Source organism: Lasioglossum baleicum, chromosome 20, assembly GCF_051020765.1.
Source record: "Lasioglossum baleicum chromosome 20, iyLasBale1, whole genome shotgun sequence".
Lineage (NCBI taxonomy): Eukaryota > Metazoa > Arthropoda > Insecta > Hymenoptera > Halictidae > Lasioglossum > Lasioglossum baleicum.
The window spans coordinates 4,858,684-4,881,805 of NC_134948.1; the positions used below are offsets into that span (position 1 = coordinate 4,858,684).

Sequence of the window (23,122 nt, forward strand, 5' to 3'; positions counted from 1 at the left end):
GCCTTTATCCCTTTTGTCCTATAGCGTTTTCATGATGTTAACAGGGGACATCGGTCTGGCGATAGTCAGATCCAACCGTGAACCGGCTGCGGCGATCAACGGAACAGCCAGGCAGCAGTCGCAGTCCCCGGTGCTGGCCTCGTTCACTCTCAGGATCCTGTCGAAAGGTCTAAGAACGCCGTCGCAGGGGCCACCGGGTCGCAGACGATTTATATAAACCCCCCGCTCGTACAATCCATCCGACACCGAAAACCCAAAGTCCTCGTACACCGGATCCTTGTGCAACGACACGTGCACTATCTGCTGCGGCCTGTCCGAGCTGTTGCGTTCCTGCGGCCTAGCCGTAACAGACATACAATGTACTTCGTTGTTAATATTTTATTCAAGTCTGTTCCTGAATGTCTAGAATTTCTTATTTATACGTTGTATGCTTGTATTACCCAGGGTAAGGCGGCATCGGCAGATCCAGCTGGCCACTGTCCACGGACGCAGTATCCCACAGTCTCAAAATCTCTGGACCTGCTCCGCTATTCTCTCCCAGCTCTCCCCAAGAATCCACCGCACTGTCCACGCTAGGAAGACTTCCCCTCGCTGGCCGTAGAAGTCCGCTAGAGTACTGTTGAGTCGTGTCGCTCCCTATACTGGAGTCTCTGGAAAGATCCTCTATCAGCTGTCCAATAGTCCTGTATCCTTCTATCATTATTAGACTGCGGATTTTATGCATGTACAGACAGTAAAAAGATTAAAAGAATTTTGCATAAAGATCCGTAGTCTAAACATTACTGTCTATATAGTAGTCCTAGCATTGAAGACTTTCGTGCAAGCGCTTTGTACAAGTCCGAATTTTGCAGTCAGTCAGAAGCAGAATTTGCCATAAAGCTTCCGTTACCTGTTCTCCGTAACTGGGTCCGGTTTCCTGACAGTTAGCGCGATCACCGAGCTACCCGGTCGGTGCAACAATTGCGCGGCTTGTCTGAGGTCACCTGGGTCCAGTTTTTGTCCGTCTATCGCGAGTAGCCTATCGCCAGGGGCCAAGCTGCCCGTTCTGTAAGCCAGGGAACCCTTGCGGACCTCCGTGATGATCAGATCCTCGTTCACCGTTAGACCGACGTCCGGTTGACCACCGACCGGCCTCGCTACTCGCACAGTGAACACTCCAGAACTGGGCACCACCGGTCCACCGACCTTGTACTCGATCACCAACTCGATCTGCCGAAAATAGCTGCGTTTTATCTCTTACAATAAACCAGACAGAGAGTTCTCCTAAAGCCAGACACGCGCTAGCATAAATCTTCTTCAAACTGTGGCTCATAACTTCGACACTAAACCTAGTCGTGTCCCGTGGAAGCGTCCATATAACTCTAAATGATTGTAAAGTGAGAAAAACAAGTTATTTCACCGTGGTAGGTATAGTGTTCGAGAAGCAATGACACATCAGCATCTGCCTGTAACACTGTAACTAACAAGGGGAACATACTCGAGTTACTGACCGATAAAAGAAACATGTGTGAAATATTTTTCGAGAACTATCTCTCACGAAAGTGTCAATAAAATCGACGTCTGTTGTCTTTCTGTTTAGAACTGCTGAGATTTCTAGCGTTAAAAAATGCTCACAACTTGCGAGGTCTCCAAAATGGCGTTGACTTCGGCCGGTTGTAGATCCCTGAGGAACCTCCGGTTCACTGCCAACACTTTGTCACCGGGTAGCAAGACTCCACTGCGTTCTGCCGGGCCGCCAGCCTCCAGCAGGCTGACAACGTATCCGATGCGATCCTCCGCAGGCTTCAAGGCCAGACCGAAACCCTTGTGATCAGGCCTCAAAACAACGGTGAGGCTCTCCTTGGTCTGCAGGGTCTGATTCGAGGACTGCTGCGCCTGCGGTTGCGCTCTTCTCTTCACTGTCCTCTGAGAGGCGCTCGGCGGCCTCGGCAGGATCTGCAGCCTGGCGATCCTCGAGTTGTCGAAGTTGTTCCTGAGCAGCTTCGCTGCCGTCAGAGCGTCCTGGATCGGCGTCTCGTCGACAGCCAGGAGTTTATCACCTGGCTGCAAAGCTCCGCACCTGTCCGCCGTGCTAGCCGGTCGCAGACTCTCGATGTATACCCCGTTCGTCGTCTCTCGGACCGTCAATCCCAGCTCCCCTGTAATTGTATGCATCGCAGGGTTGGTCCCTTAGCTAACGTCGACGAGACGTCTAATTGTAAGATATAGAAGCTAGATATGGATATATATATTTCAATGAAACTATATCATAAACTCTCGCAGTGTGCCGATCAAAATGAAAGACCACTGTCTGTTAGGGTGAACGATTTCTCGTTCACGGTAGCGAAGGGGTTAACCGTCTCCAGAAACCGTTGCTCGAGTGGCGTTTACGCGGAGGCTGGGTCGGAAGATCTAACAAGCTCGCAAGCCGGGGTAATTAGGGGTCAGAAATAGAACCCGGACCCTTTGCATTCGGTTCGTGGAAGTGTACCGATGTAAACAGTCAAAGTCCTGGCCGCAATCTTTATTTAGTTACCCCGACAGTCTATAATTACCCGTTGGGAGCACTGTTTGCGCTTTATCGAGTGCCGCGCTGGTTTATTTACTTTGTAAATCGGCTGAAAAAGCCCAACTGTGGGAAAGCCGGTTTCACAAAGTGCTGGAAGTCAGTGGTCCCCTTGTACATCCCTGGCAGAAAGTATTCGATCGTCGCTGTAACTTTTTTCAATAAATACGCGAATGATTTTTTGATTTGATTCATTGATCGAATACTTTCCGGCAGGGGTGGTAATAGCAAGTGGAAGGTGTACCAGAAGGACCGCGTTCAAGCTGTACCAGGAGAGGTCCTGAGGTGGCAGCCCTCGCTTCCTCCATGTTGGCGACGTCGTACTCGATGGTGAGGGATGCGACCGGCGCGTCCGAGCTCCTCCTGAGCGCTCTCTGAGCTTCGGCTAGAGTCAGACCCCTGAGCTCGGTGTCGTCGACCGCTAGAAGTCTGTCCCCAGGTCTGACTCTGCCTTCTTTTGCCGCAGGTCCGTCGGATTTCACCCCGGTGACCACCAACGCCCTCGAGACTCCTCCTCTGAGGGTGACCCCGAGGCTACCACCTTCTCTTTCGACCCTGACCTGAGCGACCTTGGACGACACTCCGGATGGCACCGAGACAGGACTGTCGGGATCGTCCAGCAGCAGGAAGCTGGATGGATGGTAGGTCTGAGGAGAAAGATCCTCGGCCCTGGCCGAATCGGAACTGGCGGACGTGGCCACGCTTCCGGGCCTAGCGCGGCTCTTGTGCGATCGCATGGTCGCCAGTCTCAGCGAGCTGAACATCCTCGACTGTCTACACTCCTGGACAAAAAGGCAGCGCGCCTGCTGTCGTCAGGTTCTCAGGAGAACGTCTCGAAGCTTCTCAAGGTCTCGAATGAAACTTTAGTAGCGCAAAAATGATAAACCTACAAATTTTAGTTGGAATCGATTTTTCAAAAATACTACTTTTGGTCCTGAAGTTTTCTTAGGACCCGGAGTCGCGTCGCTTCGAGATCTTCCCTTTGAGAACCCGATGATAGCACCCGCGTGCTATCTTTTCGAGCGGAAGCGTACCTTGTCTGTATTTTCCAGGGACGGTCGTCGCGCTGGGAACGATTCGCATCGCTGGTAGAGAACCACCCGGCGAAGATCCTACAGATAGATCTAGGTCCACAAAGTTTGCATCCTTCGAAGAGAGAGAGAGATAGAGACACAGGCTCACCGATACTCGTTGTTACAGTTCGACGCCGGCTGGCTCATCGGTATTTATTTTCGGAAGAACATAAGTTCTCGACTACGATTTATTTCAAGAGGTTCCGCGGCACGAGTGGTCGGTTGATTCGTAAGGGTATATCGTCTCTCTTGGAGCTGCGATAGACGATCGGAGCGATGATGAAAGCGGAGCGTAGATATACGAAGTTACGAAGAAATTATGAAACTATTATTTCATAATGGATACGTGGAAATAATCGAATGAAACTGCACTGCTATTCCCGCTCCACTGTAGCACACCAAATTCTAATATCTCTGTATCTTTTATCGCAGCTCCAAACGTATCCAACCGCGTAGCAAAATCAATCTCCATCGAGTCGGCACCGATTTAAAAACCGTTGTTTCCCGCAGGGTCGCCACGAGAAGACGAAGAGGAGCCAGAGGACCGTGACAATCGACCGGTTGTCGTGTCTTTTTGCTCGCGAGGTAAACAGCACGTTTGTTCGTTCGCGGAGCCGACGAAGCGGCCTGCTTCTTGCCGGACGAAACTCGTTGAAACTGAGCGCGGAGAACTGTGACGAGCGTGGCGATTCCTCTCGAAAATAGCTCGACGACGTAGGGCCGCATGCTCAAGCGGACGCGGATGTCTATTTATACCGGCGACACCCTCGCAATCTTCTGGTGAAGATGCGGCCCTGCGCGGCGCCCCGCAGTCGCTGCATCGCGTCAAATAAGCCTGCGATTCTCGTTAAAACTCTCGACGATTTTCTGCGTCGCCTTGGTAAATGTTCCAACAACGTTCGGGGAAAGCGATACACGCTGGGACGTCTTTTTATAAAATAGAAATTAATTAAAATATATTCATGTCGGGAAATAGGCTGGACCTAACCTAGACTTATGCAAAACAAAAATCGTATGCATTGCAAGACATGGGAAGCAAATAGGAATTGATTCGTCTCTTTAATGGTTTTATTAAATCGTAAGAAGTCTGTTGGTAATCTATTGAATTAATAGTCTTTTTATTTAGCAAAGCTTCAATTTCTTTTTAATATTGAAAAAAAGAATTTAGAAATTTAATTGAGTGTTGAGAACGATTGGCGTGTGGAAGATCGACAGAGAGGAATCTGTTGGCAATAGCGGAGCGATACATCGAGTAGAGCAAGAAGATTCAGCGGATTCAGGGTCCATTGACCGATCCTCTTAGCGCGTCAGTTTTTGCGGCGTTCTGCGTCTCTTTAAATCTCTTCTCCTTTCAATTCCGAGCTGTTTAGCCGCTCGCTTCATCACGTTCTCTCTCTCCGTCTCCATTCCGTTGGAATTACTGATCCGATCTCTGGTTCGCAGAAACCCACCTTTTATCGTTGTTCTTCCTTTGACCTTTCACTCGGTTGCTCTTCCGTTTTCGAGAGATAAGCTGGAGGAACCGTTTAACAGCAAGCCTTTGAACAGCCGAAAGCAAGATTCCTAAAGGTAGTTAACTCTTTGTATTCAATAAATTATTAAGAGGTATTACGTCAGTTTTATATCGATAAAATTAAGAAACTCATGTAAAATGAAAATATTCCAGGCAGGAAGAAAAATTCGGTTTCCGAATTAGAATAGCTACGAGTGCAAAGGGTTAAACGATTTTGGTTTCGAGAGCTTAAGCGGATCTCGAACGCTTATCGGGTAATTAATCTCGCGCCCGGGACCCAAGCGTGTCGGAATGGAGCAATTGGATCAATTACCCGGTTAATTGTCTCATTAGCTGCCACTCTGACCGCTAGAGGTGTCCTCTTGTCCGGAGTTATTTTAACCCTTTGCGCTCGAACGGCGACTATGAACTTGCTAAATCTGTTCTGGCGAATAAATTGCTGAAAATTTGGACACGCAACTACGGTTCTAGACGCTTGAAATATTCTCGACCAAGAGAAGCACCTAGGTTCTCTAGTTAAAATTAAAGGATCACTAAATTTTCCGTGTTCTTTAAAACAAATTTTTTTAACATCCGCACAGACGTTTGAATCTGCAAAATTTTCGAACAAAAGGCTATTTCATTACAGTTTGCTCTCAACGACGCGATTCTTCGTTTCGCTGCAGCTGTGGTCCAATTATGAATGACTTGAGCTATCCGTTAAATACGCCCGACTATGGGTTAGTAGTCGGTAGACGAAGCTGCTTCTCAGAAAAAGTGTTTAACGATCTGCTCGTCTTTCAGGTGGCACTCGATTATGGCAGCCGATCGTCGTTATCAGCCGAAAGCGTCGCGAAAGAGGCTCTCGTTGTCCGCTGGCAAACATGGTGGTTCGCCAATTCCTCGGCGTGCTAAAGTTAGCGTGCAGTCAGCGCGAAGAGCCAAGTGTGCGCGGCCAACGAGCAGAAGAAAACGTCGTGCTGAAGAGGGAAGAAGGGAGAGGAGGGTTGGAAACGGAGAAAGAGCAGAAAACACGTGGGAGTCGAATGGAAAGTTTAGGGTCAACGAGGGAAAATCGAGCAAATCGGAGAGAGCCGCGAGACAGGAGCACCGGAAACGCAGGACGAAGAAGAAGAAGAAGAAGTCGTCGTCGTTTACAGCGTGGAAGACGAAGCACTGTCTATCGGCGACGGAAATAATAATCTTGTTCGAGTATTAATAACTTGACCGCGGCATAGCATAACGCTGGGTAATTGCCTTGAAATTTACTCGCCGCGATTCGGTCGTCTTCCGGTCCCTAGGTTCGTTCTCCACTTTGATCCGCGGACGCGTTATTAACACTGAACGTGCCGAGCACTATAATTGAGTAGAGCACGTTGCCTTACAGTTCTCACTGTGGAGGGTGTAAGCCGTGTCCAAGTGGAATTATTTTCCTAGCTATCAGTGTCTCGTCAACCCCCTGACGAAGCTACACAGCTGCCTCAGGGATTTGACGCATTTATGATATAAAAATAAGTACGAGCGGGAATGATGAACTCGTCGGAGATTGTCCACATGTTTTATTTGAAACAGACGATTTATTTGGCCGGTTGGCGGGACACGCGAGGTCCCACGTCTGGCCAAGGGTTTATAAAAGACGGAACACTAGGGGGAGCCGAGGCGTTCGGCAGAGATTCGCGTAGAAAATAAGGTACATACACTGGGACTCTGCCGAAGGCTCGAACACCGTTCGACTCCCCTCTGCATAGTCTAACCGCTCTCTATCGACGCAACGCGGCCTCTACGTTATACAAAACCTAGCAATAGATCGCTGTCCGCCCAACTCCTCGGCGAGTACAAGCGGCTCAGGAACGTCGTCTCGGTGTTCTTTTTCGTGTCGGAATCCTCTGCCGTGAAAACCGCACGTTCAGATTTCGGTCCCGAGAGAAACTCCGTTATCCCGTGGCTTCTCCTGCAAAGGGGACTGAATCTGTATCCAGGTGGTTGTGAACCAGATCATTGCCACCCGTGTGGGTTGCAAACAACACAACTCGTCGGACCCCGTCGACGCGAAACTGTATAGTCTGTTCTTCTTATTTTTTTTTTTCGTTTGAGTCCCCCCGATAACTATACGACCCCTCAGTCTGTTGCGTTCGGGTTCGTGTAGGAGAACCCACGGAACACACCCTGGTCCATCGAGGTGAGGATCTGTTCAGGTACAGGTGTCAGCCGCGGCCTTTCGGCGGTGAACGCTGTGTCGAAGTACTTGGTATCCAATGTGTGCTCCAGCGCTGGCTTGAACGGTGGCTCCAGCTGCCTCCTCTCCAGACGGTCCCATGGTAACGACTGAAACATTGTTCGTTCTTAACTACGATTCTTAATCACGGGAATGCTAACAGATCCCGGTTTTTCAGATGGTACCTGGAAGAAAGCGTGATAGGCGATGTCGTGTCCGGGCAGCCTCTTGCCGGAGTCCTTCTCCAGAAGACAGAGCAGCATGTCCGTGGAGTCTTGGCTGAGGTACCGAGGTATGAACGGCCGTTCGTTGCAAATACTCCAAAATAGCTCGTCCTCGTCGCAGCCGGAGAACGGCGACTGTCCCGTCAGCATCTCGTAGAGCAGCACGCCGTACGACCACCAGTCCACCGCCTGATTGTATTTCAGTCCCTTTATGATCTGCAATGCGGAAACGAGCGCCGGATAACTCGACCAGACTGACGGATTGTTGTTATTTGAAACACTGTTGACTCAACCCTTGCTTGCACAAGACCACTGGCCAACTGGCCGTGTAAATTTAGAATCTAGGTATCTTGACCCCTGTACTGAACAGTTACAGAGGATTCTTTCTAGGCCTCGTTAATTCTCTCGAATCGCCATTCTTCGTTTCCCGCGACCCTCCGACTATAACAATTTTTAGTGGCGTCTCAGAGTCGCCCCGCACCCGAGTGCAAAGTATAGCTAACAATTCGGCTTAGAGTACCAACGAGTGCCAACGGTAGAAAGAACTTGTAAAAATGAAGTTTGGCGAACGAGCGCCTCATAATTAAGAAAATAGACAGATGCAATTTTGACTTGTTTTGCATTTTGCAGAATTTGCTACCTCGGGAGCCATGTAGTCCGGCGTCCCGCAGAAAGTGTCCGCTGTCCTGTCCAAGAAGATCTGCAGCTTGCACATGCCGAAGTCTGCGATCCTGATGTGTCCCTCAAAGTCCAGCAGGACATTGTCCAGCTTCAGGTCTCTGTAGACGATTCCTTTCTTGTGTAAGAAGTTCAGGCCGGACCAGATCTCCGCTGCATAGAAACGGGCCCGTGTCTCGGAGAACCGGCCCGACTTCTGAATGTGGAACATCAGGTCGCCACCGTTCAGGTACTCCATAACGAAGAACAGGTGAGACTCCGTTTGGAAAGTGCAGAATAGGTGGCAGAGGTACGGGTGCCTGGTCGCCAGGGTCAGGACCTTCCTCTCGATCAGTGTGCACTCTACGTCGTCATCCTCTAGCACCACGTCCTTCTTCAGGCATTTCACCGCGTAGACGCACTCTGTGCCCTTCAGCTCGGCCAGGAGTACCTTGCCGAAGCTGCCTTTACCCAGGACCTGTAATTCACAACGTTTCAGGGTTTGCTAATAATTATTTGCAAGTTGAGAATAATATATAGACATTCCCGAATAGCAGTCTACTTTTTAGAGATCATTATCGGCGACTACAGCTTTTCCCGACGTTTCAGGTGAGGGATCCTCGCAAAATGATCGAAGCTTTCGTCGATGGACAGGAGTAGGGATAATCCGGGTCTGTAAAGGGCCGAGGAACCGGCACACGGTGGAAAGTTCATGCGGCTAAAGCGAGAGAGTGCCGCACGTGAGATAGTGCCCCCGCCCGTTAAAAATAATGCGTTGCGTGGTGCTAATTCGGGTGATCTATTTGCGTGGTGGCCCGCCGTGAAATCGTGTCTGTTTTAAACATTCTCGCGAATAAATTCGCTCGTTGGCGAATATGCAAAGGGACGCGAGAACGGCGTCCTCGTCGCGCTCCGAGTCTCGCTGACCCGTCCGGATAATCCTGAGCATGATGTCCAACCCGCATTCATTTGATATTTCACAACCGTGAATACGGTCTCTGTCATATTCATAAACTACAATGGAATGCGGCAACGTATTTCATTTTAATCATTCCGTGCTACAATAATTTGCACTTGGAATTTCTGATTTATTACTAGACGTATTTGATGCGTTTATGGAGAAAATGAACGGATCAAATGCGAAACAGTAAGAAAACACCGTTGCATTGTTTTTGATTCACTGGTCGAAGAATGTTTGCACGACTCTCACGGCTGGCATACTACAAACAAGTAGGGTGTCACTGCGACTCTTTGCGTGAATAGAAAATATGCGAATCGGAGAATCGCTAATCGATATCGCGACAGCGGCCCGTGAGTCAAGCGGGTTCACGTGATCCCGTTGTACACGTGATCCGTATTAGCTTTCGCGGAGGCACGAGCTGCCGAGCCAAACGCGTGGTTCAACCGAGCGGCTCGTAAATTTCCGGAAACTATATTTGCAGGTAGTTAGGCGTGCACCGCGTGACTCTCGAACGACTTTCTTCCTCCGGGTTTCCCGGTAACCGATGCGCGCGCGCGACTATTTCTACACCCGGAGTCCGAGCGACGGAAATTGAACGTCGGCCCTCTTTCTTCGCGGAGAGACACACAATCGACTCACCTTGCGGAAATTGAAGTCGGTGACGGCGTACTTCTTGAATCTTGGCAGATTGGTCGCTGGCGGCGTGATACGCCCGCTGGGGAAGTGGTCCGACGAGTCCGAGTTCCTCTGGGTGTCCGACGATTGCGAGGGTGCTGCGAATTTCGCGAAAATCCTCCGTTAATCCGCAGACATATGTGTTAATAGAGCTCACACGGGGAGGCACACACTGTTGTTGGATAGCGAGATATTTTGTTAAACAGATCGGGGTGCAATGCGTTAGACCGCAGATTTTTACGCAAAAGTACATTAGCCCTCGGACAGCGAACTGTATCTTGTAATTGATCTTGACAATTATCATTTTTCATAAAAATCTGCGGTCTAATTATAATTTCTCTTTGGTAGCAAACGCGTTGGCGGTAGGATGACAACGACGAATCTGCGTGGACAGGGAAAAGCGAATTTTACAACACTGGTCGACAAAGAACATTTACAACCGAGTCTGCGATTCATCGATAAATGTCTTTGCAATAAGTCCAATTGTCAATGCTGCCGAACCGCGTGTCGAACCACCGTGTACAAATCAGCATGATTTTCTAAAAACAATACTCCGGGAAACAGCGATTTGGTGGTCGACGATAGTTGGCCGCGGTATCAGACTTGGCTGGCACGGCGAACGTGCAAGCTGCGAGTGCAAGTGCATTCATCCACGACTACGCCGATCTTCCTCTTCCACGTAGATGTCATAAATCCGTTGGCAAGCCAATAAATAATTTTCGCGGCCGTTATCAAAATTACATCACCGTTAAATCGGTGAACGACGTCGACACTGCTCTAGCTCTGCTTGTCCCCTAATCGATCACACGCGTCAACCTGAGTGTCGCTGCCGAGAGAGAGCGTCACACCGCCACGGTCACTGCTATTTTCGAAAAATGTCAACCGGGCCAAATTTCGCGAAAGCCGCGCGCTGTCCACACGCTATCCGCATACTTTCCACACGCTTTCCATGGATCGCCAGCTAAACCGCGATTAATTTGTTCATTTGTTGGTTCACAATTCCACTTGACGTTATGAAACTCGCTAACTGATATTAACTGGCAGGTAGATCGCGGATATTTAAGCAAAATAAACATTTCTTACACGTTTACGGATAAGAAACGCGTCAAGTTAGGAATGAAGTAATTTGTAGTCTAAATGCGTTCGCGAAAAATGCTCTGGAAAAGATTCAGCATTTCGAAACGAATTTTCGAGAGATGTAGATGGATCCGGGATCCGAGAAGCGGTCTCTGAAATTCCGCGAAGACAGTTCTGCGTCATTCGGTCCGAGCTTTCAACTAGACGGCCGCTTTTAAATAGAATTTTCGAACTTGAACCGACTCGGTGCATCGTGTGTTGACGGTCTCTCTCTTTCGCGCTCTCGCTCTCTCTCTCTCTCTCTCTCTCGCTCACTCACTCACCCCTCTTCACCGCCTGCAAAGCCTCCGCCACGAGCTTTTGATTCAACCCGCAAAGGTTCCCGGTGAGCTTTTCGCATTTCTTGTGGCACGCCATGTCGCAATCTGTTTGTTTCAACGGTTTCGTTAGAGATTCGATTCACTGATTCGTTCGTTTTCAATCGATCTGGTTACCTCTTCGCCTCGAACAAATGCACACGGATATCTGTTGCCTCTCGATGCTTCTTGGACACTGACGCCGAAAACGCGGAATCATTTGGAGAGGATACAGTTTCGATTCTAGCGATACAATGTACATACTGTTAACAGAAATGGACCGCCTGTGCGTCGGCGGAATCGACTCCTACCATCTCCGCAAATCTAGGATTTTTGCGAAATTCCTCGATTGTGCAATTCTTCTTACCGAAAGATGAGAAATGTTTTAACACCAGATCTTATTTTAGATCAGTGGTTCTTAAACTGTGGTCCGCGGACCCCTGAGGAGGTCCGCGAAACAATTTTGACATTAACAGACATTTTTGCGAAAGAAAACTTTCATGTTTCAAATTATAATATGCCTAGGGTTGGGATGAGGTCCGCAAAAGAAATGTTGTTCAAGAGGGGGACCCCGGACTACATAAGTTTAAGAACCACTGCTCTAGATATTAAAAAAATGCATTTATTGAGATCTCGATTTACTTTCGCGGAGGCTTGTGCATAAATGAATCCATGTACTGACCAAGTTTCTATAGAAGCAGTTTTGTTGCTCTGGCAATTCTCTGAGCTTAAAATTAATTTCCCTAATATTCTATGGGACTCTCGATGAATGTTCTACACCCCGAAGAAGCTTAGAAAACAATTGATTCTTGCCGCGTGTTTGAAGAAATATTAAGTAGCTGACGCGTTAATTAATTCTTAAGATTAATGTATACCATTTCATCAATTTTCTCGGCGCGGCGTCTCACTTCGAACTTGCCCGCTCGGAGATTCTCGTTTCCCGCGTTGCGACCGTTCGCGAAAACACATTGCGGATTCTCGCGAGGCGCTGCCTAATTATTGTGCACGTCCCGCTAAATTTAACGCGAAAGTCTCGTTCGCACCATCTCCCGGATGCATCGGGAAGCCTTGAATATTGTTATGAAACTGCGCCGCGTTTTATAAATAGTTGTACGCCGCGTTGTTCAACCATGCTTGGACCAGTCCCGGATCAACACCGCGAACGGTTCACCATTCCTGGTACAGAGTAATTGTTATATGCACTTGGACCGAGGCTCGAAGACGCCTAAGCTCTGTCCCAAGGACACCTGTTTTCAAGCATCGAAGCCAAGAGAGGAGACCAGGAAGGATCCGCGTTGAATTCCCGCTGGTGCGACCGCACTTCCGGTTGTAAATAAATTGGCGTACGGTGTCGTTGACACTGTGGCAACGACCTTATGTAACGTCGAATCGCCCGGGTTCGCCTCTTCCGAAGAAATACCGAATGATTACCGATTAAGCTACATCGTCGCGTAAACGCTGCGGAGTTTTATGCGAAAGAAACATTGTTTGCGTTCATTGCAATACTCATCAGCTGTCGAGACATTTATTATATCTGATATAATATCTGAGATATAATATGATTCTCTATAATATGAAATATTGTTCAAGAAAAAAGTCAGTACATGTTCTTTAAACGCGAGATAAAATATTCTGAAAATTGCAAAGAGAAATGCTTCGTAGTTTCTCACAAAGAAAATCGCAAAAGTCGAACGAGACAAAGTGCCAGAATTTTTCAACGTGGACATTTCTTTGTTTCCAGAGTCGCACGAGAACGAAACCGATCGCCTTTCCAATTTCTTGGGAACGTTCGCACGGTGCAATTAGCTGTCAGGCGTGTTTGGCATCCGTCCAACGCGAATTTCCCTTCGCCGTTTAAAAACGCCGTGTCGAATGACGAGTTATGACCAACGTGTATTTTTAAAGTCGAACTTCGAGCAAGTGTGCAAGCAGAAAGGCAGAAAGACGAAGCACCGGGCCACTGGCATGCGGCGAGCAGGTTCAACGAGGCGAGGGAACGTTAGTAGAAACAGCTTTTCATTTTAATGGTCGCAAATTCAATTTGGTAACGGTTAATCTTTTTAGTGGCAATGTTCCGTAGAAGAACCAGGAGAGGAATTAGGATGCAGGTTCAACGACAGAGGATGAGTCGAGAGAAGCACACGTGTTAAAAAATACTGGGATGTTCTTTCGAGTATCGTGTTACACATCGGCTCCAGAAAAACGTTTTTAGTCGACAGAGCACACAAGCAACAAACCGCGTGGACACTCGCTAGTGCAGGCGCGGGCAACGATCGCTCTTTGCTCCTGGGGGCAATCGTATCTCGAAGGGGCGTGGCTTCGTTGGCCACGCCTGCGCTAGAAAACTAGACAAACAATGGATTGTATCACAATTGCACAGAGGGGGTCTTGGGAGGGGCACGAAGGGAGGGGATCAAAAATATTAGGTTGTCCCATAAATCGTGTCGTTTTTTAACATTGTGCCATGTTGATAAGAAAGTGAGATACTGGATCGAATACGAGAAAGAGTGAAAATATAAAAATCCACGGTCTAGCGATAAAAGACGACACAATCTAGGGGACGACCCATCGGTTCTCAAAGAGCAAGTACTAGATATCCTCGGCGATCCGTCGAATCCGGAGTCATTGCTCCTGGTGGAGTTCATCCTCTTATCAGGGTCCTCGTCGAGCTCCGTGCAGGTGGATCTGCTTCCGTCGGTGCTTCCAGTGGTGGCTGTGCTGGTGGTGCTTCCGGTGCTGTCGCTGCTAACCGACGGTGTCCTCGAATGATGCTTCCTCCTCTTGATCTTAGCTCTGCGTACTTTGGATAGGTCTCTCGGTGTAGCAGTTAACAGAGCCGAAGGTGTAGTATAAAACATCCTGATGAGATCGAGAGGTTTGGGGCTGGGGTTGGCTTGCTTCTGATTAGCTTTGGAGGAGGACTTGGACTCTATAGCTGGCTTCAGGCTCTCTTGGGACTTCGCTGAGCTCTTCTTCGAGTCCTTAGCCTCCTTCTTGGACTCCTTTTTAGAGTCCTTACCGGAACTCTTCTTGGTCGTTGAAGCCTTCTTCTTTCTGACCACTTTCTTCTTTTTAGACGATTCAGGAGTGCCTTGAGGTGTGTCGTCCGGAGTGCCAACCACACTATTGACCTTGGAGGGTACTGGGGTAGCGTCTTTGTCTATCTGATCAACGTTGGACAGATCACTATGATTCTCCCACTTGGACATTTTAGACAGACCACTGTCCGGCCACTCGTTCGTCGGCGTTCTAGCCTCGTCATCCTCTTCAGGATGCAACGGCTGATCAGCGTTCGTCGGTGTAGCTGCATCCACAATGTTTATCAACGGCACCGATACGTCGTACACAGGTGTGGCCACCTGGGAGCCAGGTACCGATGTGTCAGGCGTACTACCGACCGATCTACCAGAGATCGTGGACGCCACCGAGTCCTCCCTCCTCAGCGGAGTCTTCTTGATCGTCGAGTACGCGTCCACAGTTCGATCGATCTGTATCGACAAGTTCTTTCGCTTCTTCGGCTCCTTGGGGCCGGTCTTCGCGACGGACTCCATCGGTTCCTCGGGTTCCTGGCCGATCACGGGAACGTTACTGAGCTGCGGCGTGCCGACGCCGGCGACGCTTATTTTAGCAACGCTCTCTTTTTTCTTATCCAGTTGTTCCTCTTTCTCCGCGGGGTTCTCGAACTCGTTCATCGCGCCAGGGAAACTCAATCCCTTCGCCACCTTCGTCACCAGCGGACTATCCGGGCCCTTGATCTCGCTCCAGAAGTCGATCGACTCGGTCGACGTGCTCTTCGACAACGCGTTACCAGTCTCACCGTTCAAACACTCGAATACCTTCTGCTTGTCCACTTGTATTACGCTCGATGGAGCCGTCTCTTCACACACTATCTTCTTCGGAGACTTCGGTTCAGGACTGGTAACGAGATCCTTGGATTCGTTCACCTTCTTCTTCCTCCAGGGAACTTGCTCGGTCTTCGCCGGCCTTTTCGCAGCCTTCAACTGGCCCTTAGGCTCCTCGTCGGCACCAGACCTGTTCACCTTGGTATCCGCTGCATCCTCGATCAAGCTTGTCTTCGAGTCCTCTGTCTTTGTTGCGGTTGCTGTGGTATTTTCCGGTTTCTGTGGATCCTCTGAATACTCTACCACCTTCTGCTGCTTGTCCACCGGTATCTTGCTCGGTAGACTCTCGTTAGTCACTGTTTTATTCGGAGACTTCTGTTCAGAACTGCTAACTGGATCCTTGGGTTCGGAAGGGGTTTCGTTGACCTTCTTCTTCCTCCAGGGAAATTGCACTGGCTCGATCTTCGCGGGCCTCTTGATAACTCTGAACGGTCCCTTGGGCTCCTCCTCGGCAACTGATTTGTTCACCTTGTTATTCGCAGCATCATCGATCAAGCTAGACTTCGAGTCCTCTGTCTTCTCGGAGAAGGTCGATTTCGTTACGATATCGACCAAGCCGGTTGCATCATCGATCACTGCGATTTCTGATGGAATCTCCGGATGTTCCGGATCAGATGGTTGAACGGCTGAGGTGACCGTGTGGGCGTCGCTCAAGGTCGCCGCTCGGCCAGTCTTATTTCCCGGCAACGTATCCCCGACGTCTTCGTCACGCTTGGTTTTCGTCGCCTTCGCCAGCCGCTGCTCCGGTCCTCGTAACGCTGGCTTTGGCGCTTCTACGGCATTATTTTCATCCGTAGTAATTTTAGACGGTTTTGGCAGCCTGTCCGCGGCCGATGGGAGCGCTAGGCTGGCGCTGTTTTCACTGGCTAGCGGGTCAACAGCTAGCGTCGCGCTCGACGAGACCACAGAACCCGTCTTCGGGGCGGGCGGCTCGCGATTTCTGGGTCGCAGGGCCTCCGGGCTTTTCTGCTCTCCCTTCGGGGTCTCTTTGTCCTCCTTCGGCGAATCTGGAACGCTCTCGACACCTTCACGCTCCTGTTTCATCGCCACGTTCTTCTTCAGGACACCATCCTCTTTGGGACTCTTGGGTTCCTCCGACGTCTCCGATTTTTCCCTCTTCCTCAAGCCAACTCCGTTGGTCTTCTGGGTCTTTGGAGAGTCGGTCTTCAAGGTCTGCTTCACCGCATTCTCTTTCTTCAGCTCCGGGACAACGTCATCTTTGGGACTCTTGGATTTCCCCTCGTCCTCCAAGGACTCCGACTTCTCCCTCTTCCTCCAGGCAACTCCGTTGGTCTCCTGGGTCTTTGGAGAGTCGGTCTTCAAGGCCTGCTTCAGCGCATCCTCCTTCTTCAGCTCCGGGACAACATCATCTTTGGGACTCTTGGATTTCCCCTCGTCCTCCAAGGACTCCGACTTCTCCCTCTTCCTCCAGGCAACTCCGTTGGTCTTCTGGGTCTTTGGAGAGTCGGTCTTCAAGGCCTGCTTCAGCGCATCCTCCTTCTTCAATGCCTGGATGTCATCTTCTTTGGAAATCTTAGACTCCTCCACCTTCGCAAAGTCCTTCAAAGTCTCTTTCTCCCTCTTACTCAAGGTAACCTCGCTCGCAATCTTATTCTTAGGTGAATCATTCTTCAAGGTCTCACTCTGTTTCAGCTCCTTCTTCAAACCCGGAACATTATCCTCTTTGGAACTCTTGGACTCCTCCACCTTCGCCGAGTCCTTCAAAGTTTCTTTCTCCATCTTCCTCGATGTAACGCCGTTGGTCATCTTCTTCGGTGTAACAACATCTTCAGAAACGTCTTTGGTAGTCGTCTCTGTCTCCACTTTCTTCGAGGTATCTATGGGCTTCTCCACTTTCCCCTTTTTCTCCGAGACAGTAACTCCGTTCGTCAAACTCTTCAGGTCCATCGGATCGCTCTTCAAGGTCTCCGGCGGCGTCTTCACCGTGCAGTGGACACTAATCCTCGACGTGTCCTTCACGTAAGACTTCTTGACCGGCAACAGCACCACTTCGGGCTCGGACTCTTCAACTGTCTCGACGTTGTCCGGCTCGGTCTTACGCTGTCCCATTTTTCTTCTAGGTACCGGGATCTTGACGCTCTCACGAAATTGCTCACGAGTGACGCTGGGCGAATCCGCGTTGACCCACACGGTAGAGAAATCTCCTACGCTGTTACTAGCTTCGATCTTAAAGGCCTGCGACCTGGACAGCTTCCTCTCTTTATTCTCGCCAGCGTGAAGATCGACGGACGCATCGCTGGATGTACTAGAACCTCGTTCCCTCTCATTATCATCATCCGGTGGCTTCTCGACGCTCCTCTTCTTTTTCTTCACCTTCTTCAGACTCTTCCTGATCTTCTGCGTCGCGGAGTCCTCCTCCCCTTGAGAAGCCGAAGCCGAAGCCGAAGCTGTGTCTTTATCTAGTGCTCGAAAGAACCCCGTGCCGGACTTGCGACCGACCACGGTCCCTTTCTTGATCAACGTCCCTCTTCGTACCTCGTTCTCTATCTCCGCCTGCTCTTCAGCTACCAAAGAGTCAAGGACCTTTGCCTCCACCTGCGCGTACGCGATCTCCTTCTCCAACTGTTCAGGATCCAGCTGAATGTCCGCGGAGGATCGTCTTCTGGTGAATCGTCTGGTGATCTTAGCTGCCTGCTGCTGGACACCAGAGTTGTCCTCCCCCTCGCCCTTCTCCTCTCGGTCCAGACTGACCTGGTGGAACAGCTGCACCTGCCTCTCCGCGGCATCGTCCAGCTTCTTGTCCTTGATCAGGAACTTCTCCACCAGCAGCTCGCCCACCGTCTTCTCGTGTCGTTCGTTGTGCTCGCGCAACGCGGGATTGTCCTTCAAAGCTTGCGACCGGATCTTGATCGTGGGTCGGTCGCGACGCAGACGGTTCCTCGGGTGCGTACCGTCGCCAGAGTGGACTCTGGGTGTTGAGACGTCGATGTCCGCGGTGTCGATCACGCGTCTAGGCCGGCTGGGAACCGGCACCGGAGAGTAACGCCGCAAGGTGCTCAGAGGAGACTCCGAGATCGTCGACAGGTGCGGGGAGAACCTCGACAATGGCGTGTGGAAGGATCTAGCGCGATATTTCGATGTCAGTTTGCGTAGCTTAACTCCTATCGGTGGGAAGCTTCTCTCTCGACGGGGACGCTAGACTTGAACGCTCTTGGGAGCTAGACTAGGGGCTCGCTGGAGGAGCTTAGGGCAGGGAGTTCCAACTTGTTCTCCTCCGAGAACCGCAAGGTCCCTACCATTAGTCAAATTCTTCCCACTACAGCAGTAGGGACGAAGGAACGAAGTTCTGCGGAGACGATGAAGTCTAAGAGCAGGGGAAGTACCTAAAACATGTTGGAACTCCCCGGCTTAGGGTGTCGTTTGAAGGTACAGTACCGTTGTCATGTAACAATTCTTGTTACGAGCAACAATTTGACCATGTCTATCTTTCAACAGGAAATGTGGAGGTCTAGTAGACAAGTTCCGGGGATAGAGACTTAGGATAAAGCTTGTATGACAAGAGTTGGCCACGTCTGTTTAACATCAGGAAACCTAGAGGTCTACCAGAGGAGTTTAGAGGCCAGGGATCTAGGATGGTGGTTGCAGAAGTAGTTGCAAGTCATCGGGTTGTGCAAGAACGGTAACACGCAACGACTTGGACTCCCGCTGATAAGCTCTTCAGCCTCAGCGTCGCATCGTTTCAATGCCAGAGCTCTGTTTTCGCGGTGCATTACGTTGCAGAATCGAAGGAACACTTGTTAACTGTGCTCGATGATGCCGCTAGATCTCTGGCCCGGCCATGGCCGCGGATGATTGACAGACGATTCGATTCATGAATCGATCGTATGACTGCCTGCCTGCCTGCGATGACACAGAAGAGACTAATGGGCACGCGAATGATGACACAGAGGAACCATTGCAACGATGCTTTTACCCTCGTTGTTATCTCACGCAATGAGTCAGCAACCCATACTGAATCTTCGTTCGAACTGTATTGATGTCTAGACTGCGGATTTTTGTGCAAAATGAAAATGCTTTGTCTCAAATTCTTATCGTAAATGCCTAAAATCTGCAGTGTAGTGATTATGGTTTTCCCCAAAGTTTAAGCGATGGTGCGGAGATCGTTTTCGGTTTCTCAGAAGTCTATTTTCCTATCGATCGATTCTAATTGCATTTGTGCTTTTCAGGGAAATTGGAGAAAGAAGAAGGAGAAAAGAGGAAGAAAGGTCAACTTGGAAGATGAAGAACACTCTGAAGTTTAATGTCTACAGCGTCGTTAAACATCTTCGAACATTTTGGATTCCGACGTGGGATGCAAAACATACAGATTTGACGCGACATTCTTTCGAACGATGACAGATTTTGCAACCGGGAGCGATTTTAGTTTCACCGACGAAGACGCTTCTTTAGAATAGCGAGAGAATCGCTCGAGGAGGTTTTGGCAAGCGTCGGATATGACACACGATCCGTCAAACCCCGGTAACTCATTAGCAGAATGTAACGGCGGCGATTAATCCGTCGGTCGGCCGGCGAATAAATCACACGGATTAAGAGGAACCAGCGGTATTGGATCGCATATCGGGGAACACGTATCGGCGTAAAAATAGCGGCTCTCGGTCTGGACTTCTGCAATCTCCGCATGATAAAAGCTCGGGACGGGCGCAAACCTCCCACTGCCAAAAAATATTGCCGCGGGTAACACCGCCGCAATTACGCTCCAAGTCCGACGGAAAGATTGATGGTTACGTTTGCAAGAGACTGGCAGACCGGGGGCCGAAGCGGCGGACGAGAGGAAGTTACACACGCCCGATGAAAACGCTGGGAGACTGGCCCTCGGAATATTTTCAAAAACGACCGGACCAGACGTCTCGCAAATCATCGCGACCGCTGCAAACAAGCACTAAGTCATTCGACAAGTTGAGAAACAGAGAAACTCCATCTCCTTAGGCGAAAATGCATGATCACTACGCAGGATCTCTGCGAAAAATACAAATCCTCTGCATCGATTGCAAGCGGCAGAAGACAAATATTTTAATAGAGAAAATAGTCAATTATTTTAATTCTTCTATTTTAAATAAGACAAATCCGCAGTCTAATGATCACCCTCCGAGCGGTTTTCTTAAGCATGCTAAAATGAAATTTTCTTTGGCAAGAGCGCTAACAGTTCTCCTCGGGTTTTTCAGCGTCCCGTTCGCGGAAACAAGAGAGAACGAGAGAGAAGCTTCCACAAAGAACTCGAGAGCGTCGAGAAAGGAGTTTGTTTGTCGTTGTTCTCGGAACGTTATTCGCGTTGCTTCGGATATTGGACAAAGGGACGGAAATAGAGGCTCTGTGGAGGAACAAGCGTTCAGAGGATCGAGAGACATCTCTATTTTCGAACCCGACTGTCGCGATTGCATCCGAGGAACGAGCACTATGCTTTATTAACAACGGAACTGACGAACGGTAGCAATTCCAAGTCGTCGTTTCTCAAGAATCATTTCGAACCGGAAAGAATAAAATTGAAGACACACTGCAAACGGTTCAAGAAATATTCGGAACCAGCCAGCGTACCTCGGCGAAGGAAAAACAAACCGGATTGTCTGGCAGATGATGCTAGAACGAATTAAGATGACAGCACGCCGCCGGAGGCACCGCTTTTCAAGAGAAACCGAACGAAATGCCTGTCAAGTATCTCTATCTCTCGATCGAGTAAACGTCCAGTTCTAATTCAAATATTATCTCATCGCTTTCCGGTTGCTTTTCCAGGAAAATTCCGTCGGCGATCACGGGGGTCAAGGGGGCGGGGGAGACCACGCAAAAAGATTTATACTCTTGCGAATATATTCTGCTGTGCAAATAGCTCGGCAACAAAAATAAAATGTCGATGGTCTGCCATTTATTTTAAACGAGCCCTCTGTTTCAGGAGAAACTGTGCCGAAGATATTGAAGAACTGGAGACGCTGAAGAGGATGCTTTAGAAAATATTTCAAGGACGTCCAGACTGTATTCCTTCAGAGAATTTGTTATCCGAGAACACTGTGGTATACAGGCGGTAGAAAAAGCCTCCGTACACTCTTTAACACTGAAATGATCACAGTCAAAGCCTCCAGCTTCTTAAACATTCCTGGATCGTTTGAATCAATTTTAACAGAATTATTAGACTGTGGATTTTATGCATTTATAAAAAAAATGAGCAGATCGAGAGATTTCAAAACAGTAAAAATATTCTAAAAATTTTAAAATTCACTATATTAAACTCATTAAAACTGTTAAGAAATGTAATAGGTGTATATGTAGTTCCCACATCTTGTAATGAACGCAGACAATTATTATTTTGTGTAAAATTCCGCGGTCTAGTTACTGTAATATATTGTAAAGATTGTACGGAGAGCATTTTGTGTAGAAAGAGGATAGGCAAAACCCGCGAGAAATATAAAAATTGTGAGAAAACGAAGGTACGAATGTCGCAGAGTAGAAAATCGCGCATCTAGGGTGAAGAGCCTCGCGGATAGGACAGTATGGAAACAATGGGGCAGTCAGGGTGTCAGAGTTTGCGAAAAGAGTAGCTTACCGCGGCGTTCCAGTCATAAGCGAGCTGTGGTTGGCGAATGCACCCCCATAGTAGTAGGGCAAGCCCTCCCCGTAGTAAGGCATCGTGCGAATCCAATGGGTGTTCACGTGATTAAACGAGATATAGAACCGCTAGGATCGATCACCGGGTGAGAACGCGGTGGCAGCTGTTCCTCGCCGCTCTCGGGGACGACTGAGACCGCGTCGGTGAGAATCGCGGAATCGTAGACTCGCGAGTTTCCTCAGGTGTTCGCGGAGACGACGTTCTCGCGGTTCAGCCAGCCAACACCGACTGAGTCTAAGCCAGCGACCCAGTGTAATAATAGAAGTCTAGTGTACGAGGCTTTTCCTAGCGCCTAACTATACTAGCTGGACTCTAATAACGCTGGTCAACATGAATCTACTCGCAAACATCTAACCCCTTACAAATTATTACAATTATTAAACAACTCGTTACGTCACCAGCGGAATTCTCACTGTCCGAATTTTCTCTGCCTCAACCGTAAACGCCACGCGAATTATTCTCGCACAGAACAATTCAGTAGACTCTTCCGAATACAATGATGTATTTTTAAATATTATTACGAGCGTCGATATAGTATTTTTTCAGTTTTTCTCTTTTTTATTTTCTTTATACCAGATTAGATCTCGACCAGATTAGAAATAAGTAGTATTGTTATTTTGGCGCACTCTGTGTTCATGATTCTTTTACCGCTGTTCTCGGCCAATTCTCCGAAGTGTGTTTCAACTTTGGGAAACCCGTTAAGTTAGGTATGTCACCGCGATGAAACTATGTTGCTCGATCGTAATCGTTGAACTGCGGATTTTATGCGTTCCCGGCGAGAATAGCCGCGTGACATTTAAGACAGCAGGAAAAATTCGCGAGCATCTTCGCCTTATTAACCCTCCGACGGCTGGGCCTGGGTCTGCTTTGACCCAGAGTACCCAAAAGCGTCATTCTGGCTATTAAGTGAATTGAACGATTTTTAAAAAATTGATACACGAAGCAGCGAGGCCGTCCGAGTGTTAAAATCGTTAAAGAAATTTGGCTCTGGTCTCTCGGAACCGGTGCGGACAGATTTCGCACAAAGAGTCATAGTGACCAGCGACGTCCAACGAATCGTCATCGACGCCTACCAGAGGAAATAATAGAGACGTTGCAGTGTCGACCGGGGTTGCATAAAATCGATGCGCAAAAGAATGCGGGGCCGTGTGTTGTTTTTGTTTAGGGAAGTGGAAGGGAGCGGTCATTAGAGGTATTTTGAAATTCCGATTGTTGGCAAAACGTTTCGGTGGACGAGCTATAAGCGGTCGATCGCTTTATTGTCGTCGCACGTGCTCGAATGCACGACGATCCGTCGATCTAGGAATTCCTCTGTACAGATCCTCGGTT

At 49.1% G+C, this 23,122-nt stretch overlaps 3 protein-coding genes across 6 annotated transcripts; 1 reads left to right on the plus strand and 2 right to left on the minus strand.

The window, feature by feature from the left end:
• Positions 1-18: 18 nt before the first annotated feature.
• Grip (Glutamate receptor interacting protein) lies at positions 19-4,323 on the minus strand. 4 transcript variants are annotated; one of them, XM_076444339.1, is made up of 6 exons: positions 3,580-4,323; positions 2,790-3,301; positions 1,615-2,138; positions 890-1,209; positions 441-707; positions 19-337 (listed from the first exon to the last, which is right to left on the minus strand). In XM_076444339.1, exons 2-6 carry the CDS (start codon positions 3,280-3,282, stop codon positions 19-21), a joined length of 1,923 nt encoding a protein of 640 aa, XP_076300454.1. In that variant the 5' UTR covers positions 3,283-3,301; positions 3,580-4,323. The 4 variants fall into 4 exon arrangements, with proteins under 4 accessions (XP_076300454.1, XP_076300451.1, XP_076300452.1 ...); XM_076444336.1 differs by having other exon boundaries at positions 2,790-3,327; positions 3,580-4,319; XM_076444337.1 differs by having other exon boundaries at positions 441-683; positions 2,790-3,327; positions 3,580-4,318.
• On the plus strand, positions 4,253-7,216 carry LOC143218850 (uncharacterized). Its single transcript, XM_076444373.1, has 2 exons — positions 4,253-5,187; positions 5,915-7,216. The coding sequence occupies exon 2, from the start codon at positions 5,928-5,930 to the stop codon at positions 6,327-6,329; it is 402 nt and encodes a 133-aa protein (XP_076300488.1). The 5' UTR covers positions 4,253-5,187; positions 5,915-5,927; the 3' UTR covers positions 6,330-7,216.
• Positions 6,655-21,872, minus strand: LOC143218820 (uncharacterized). Its single transcript, XM_076444281.1, has 6 exons — positions 21,731-21,872; positions 13,866-18,259; positions 9,807-9,940; positions 8,190-8,684; positions 7,511-7,765; positions 6,655-7,435 (listed from the first exon to the last, which is right to left on the minus strand). The coding sequence occupies exons 1-6, from the start codon at positions 21,811-21,813 to the stop codon at positions 7,229-7,231; spliced, it is 5,568 nt and encodes a 1,855-aa protein (XP_076300396.1). The 5' UTR covers positions 21,814-21,872; the 3' UTR covers positions 6,655-7,228.
• Between the last annotated feature and the right edge of the window lie 1,250 nt (positions 21,873-23,122).

Excerpts from the sequence above, each read along its gene's own strand:
- Grip (XM_076444336.1), bottom strand. The coding sequence starts at position 3,309 with ATGTTCAGCTCGCTGAGACTGGCGACCATGCGATCGCACAAGAGCCGC. Across the intron at positions 2,139-2,789 it reads GCTTGAACGCGGTCCTTCTG|GGGAGCTGGGATTGACGGTC; the intron begins GTACACCTTCCA and ends ATACAATTACAG. Across the intron at positions 1,210-1,614 it reads TTTTGGAGACCTCGCAAGTT|ATCGAGTTGGTGATCGAGTA; the intron begins GTGAGCATTTTT and ends TATTTTCGGCAG.
- LOC143218850 (XM_076444373.1), top strand. The coding sequence starts at position 5,928 with ATGGCAGCCGATCGTCGTTATCAGCCGAAAGCGTCGCGAAAGAGGCTC.
- LOC143218820 (XM_076444281.1), bottom strand. The coding sequence starts at position 21,813 with ATGCCTTACTACGGGGAGGGCTTGCCCTACTACTATGGGGGTGCATTC. Across the intron at positions 18,260-21,730 it reads CTTATGACTGGAACGCCGCG|ATCCTTCCACACGCCATTGT; the intron begins GTAAGCTACTCT and ends ATATCGCGCTAG. Across the intron at positions 8,685-9,806 it reads CCGACTTCAATTTCCGCAAG|GTCCTGGGTAAAGGCAGCTT; the intron begins GTGAGTCGATTG and ends TGTGAATTACAG.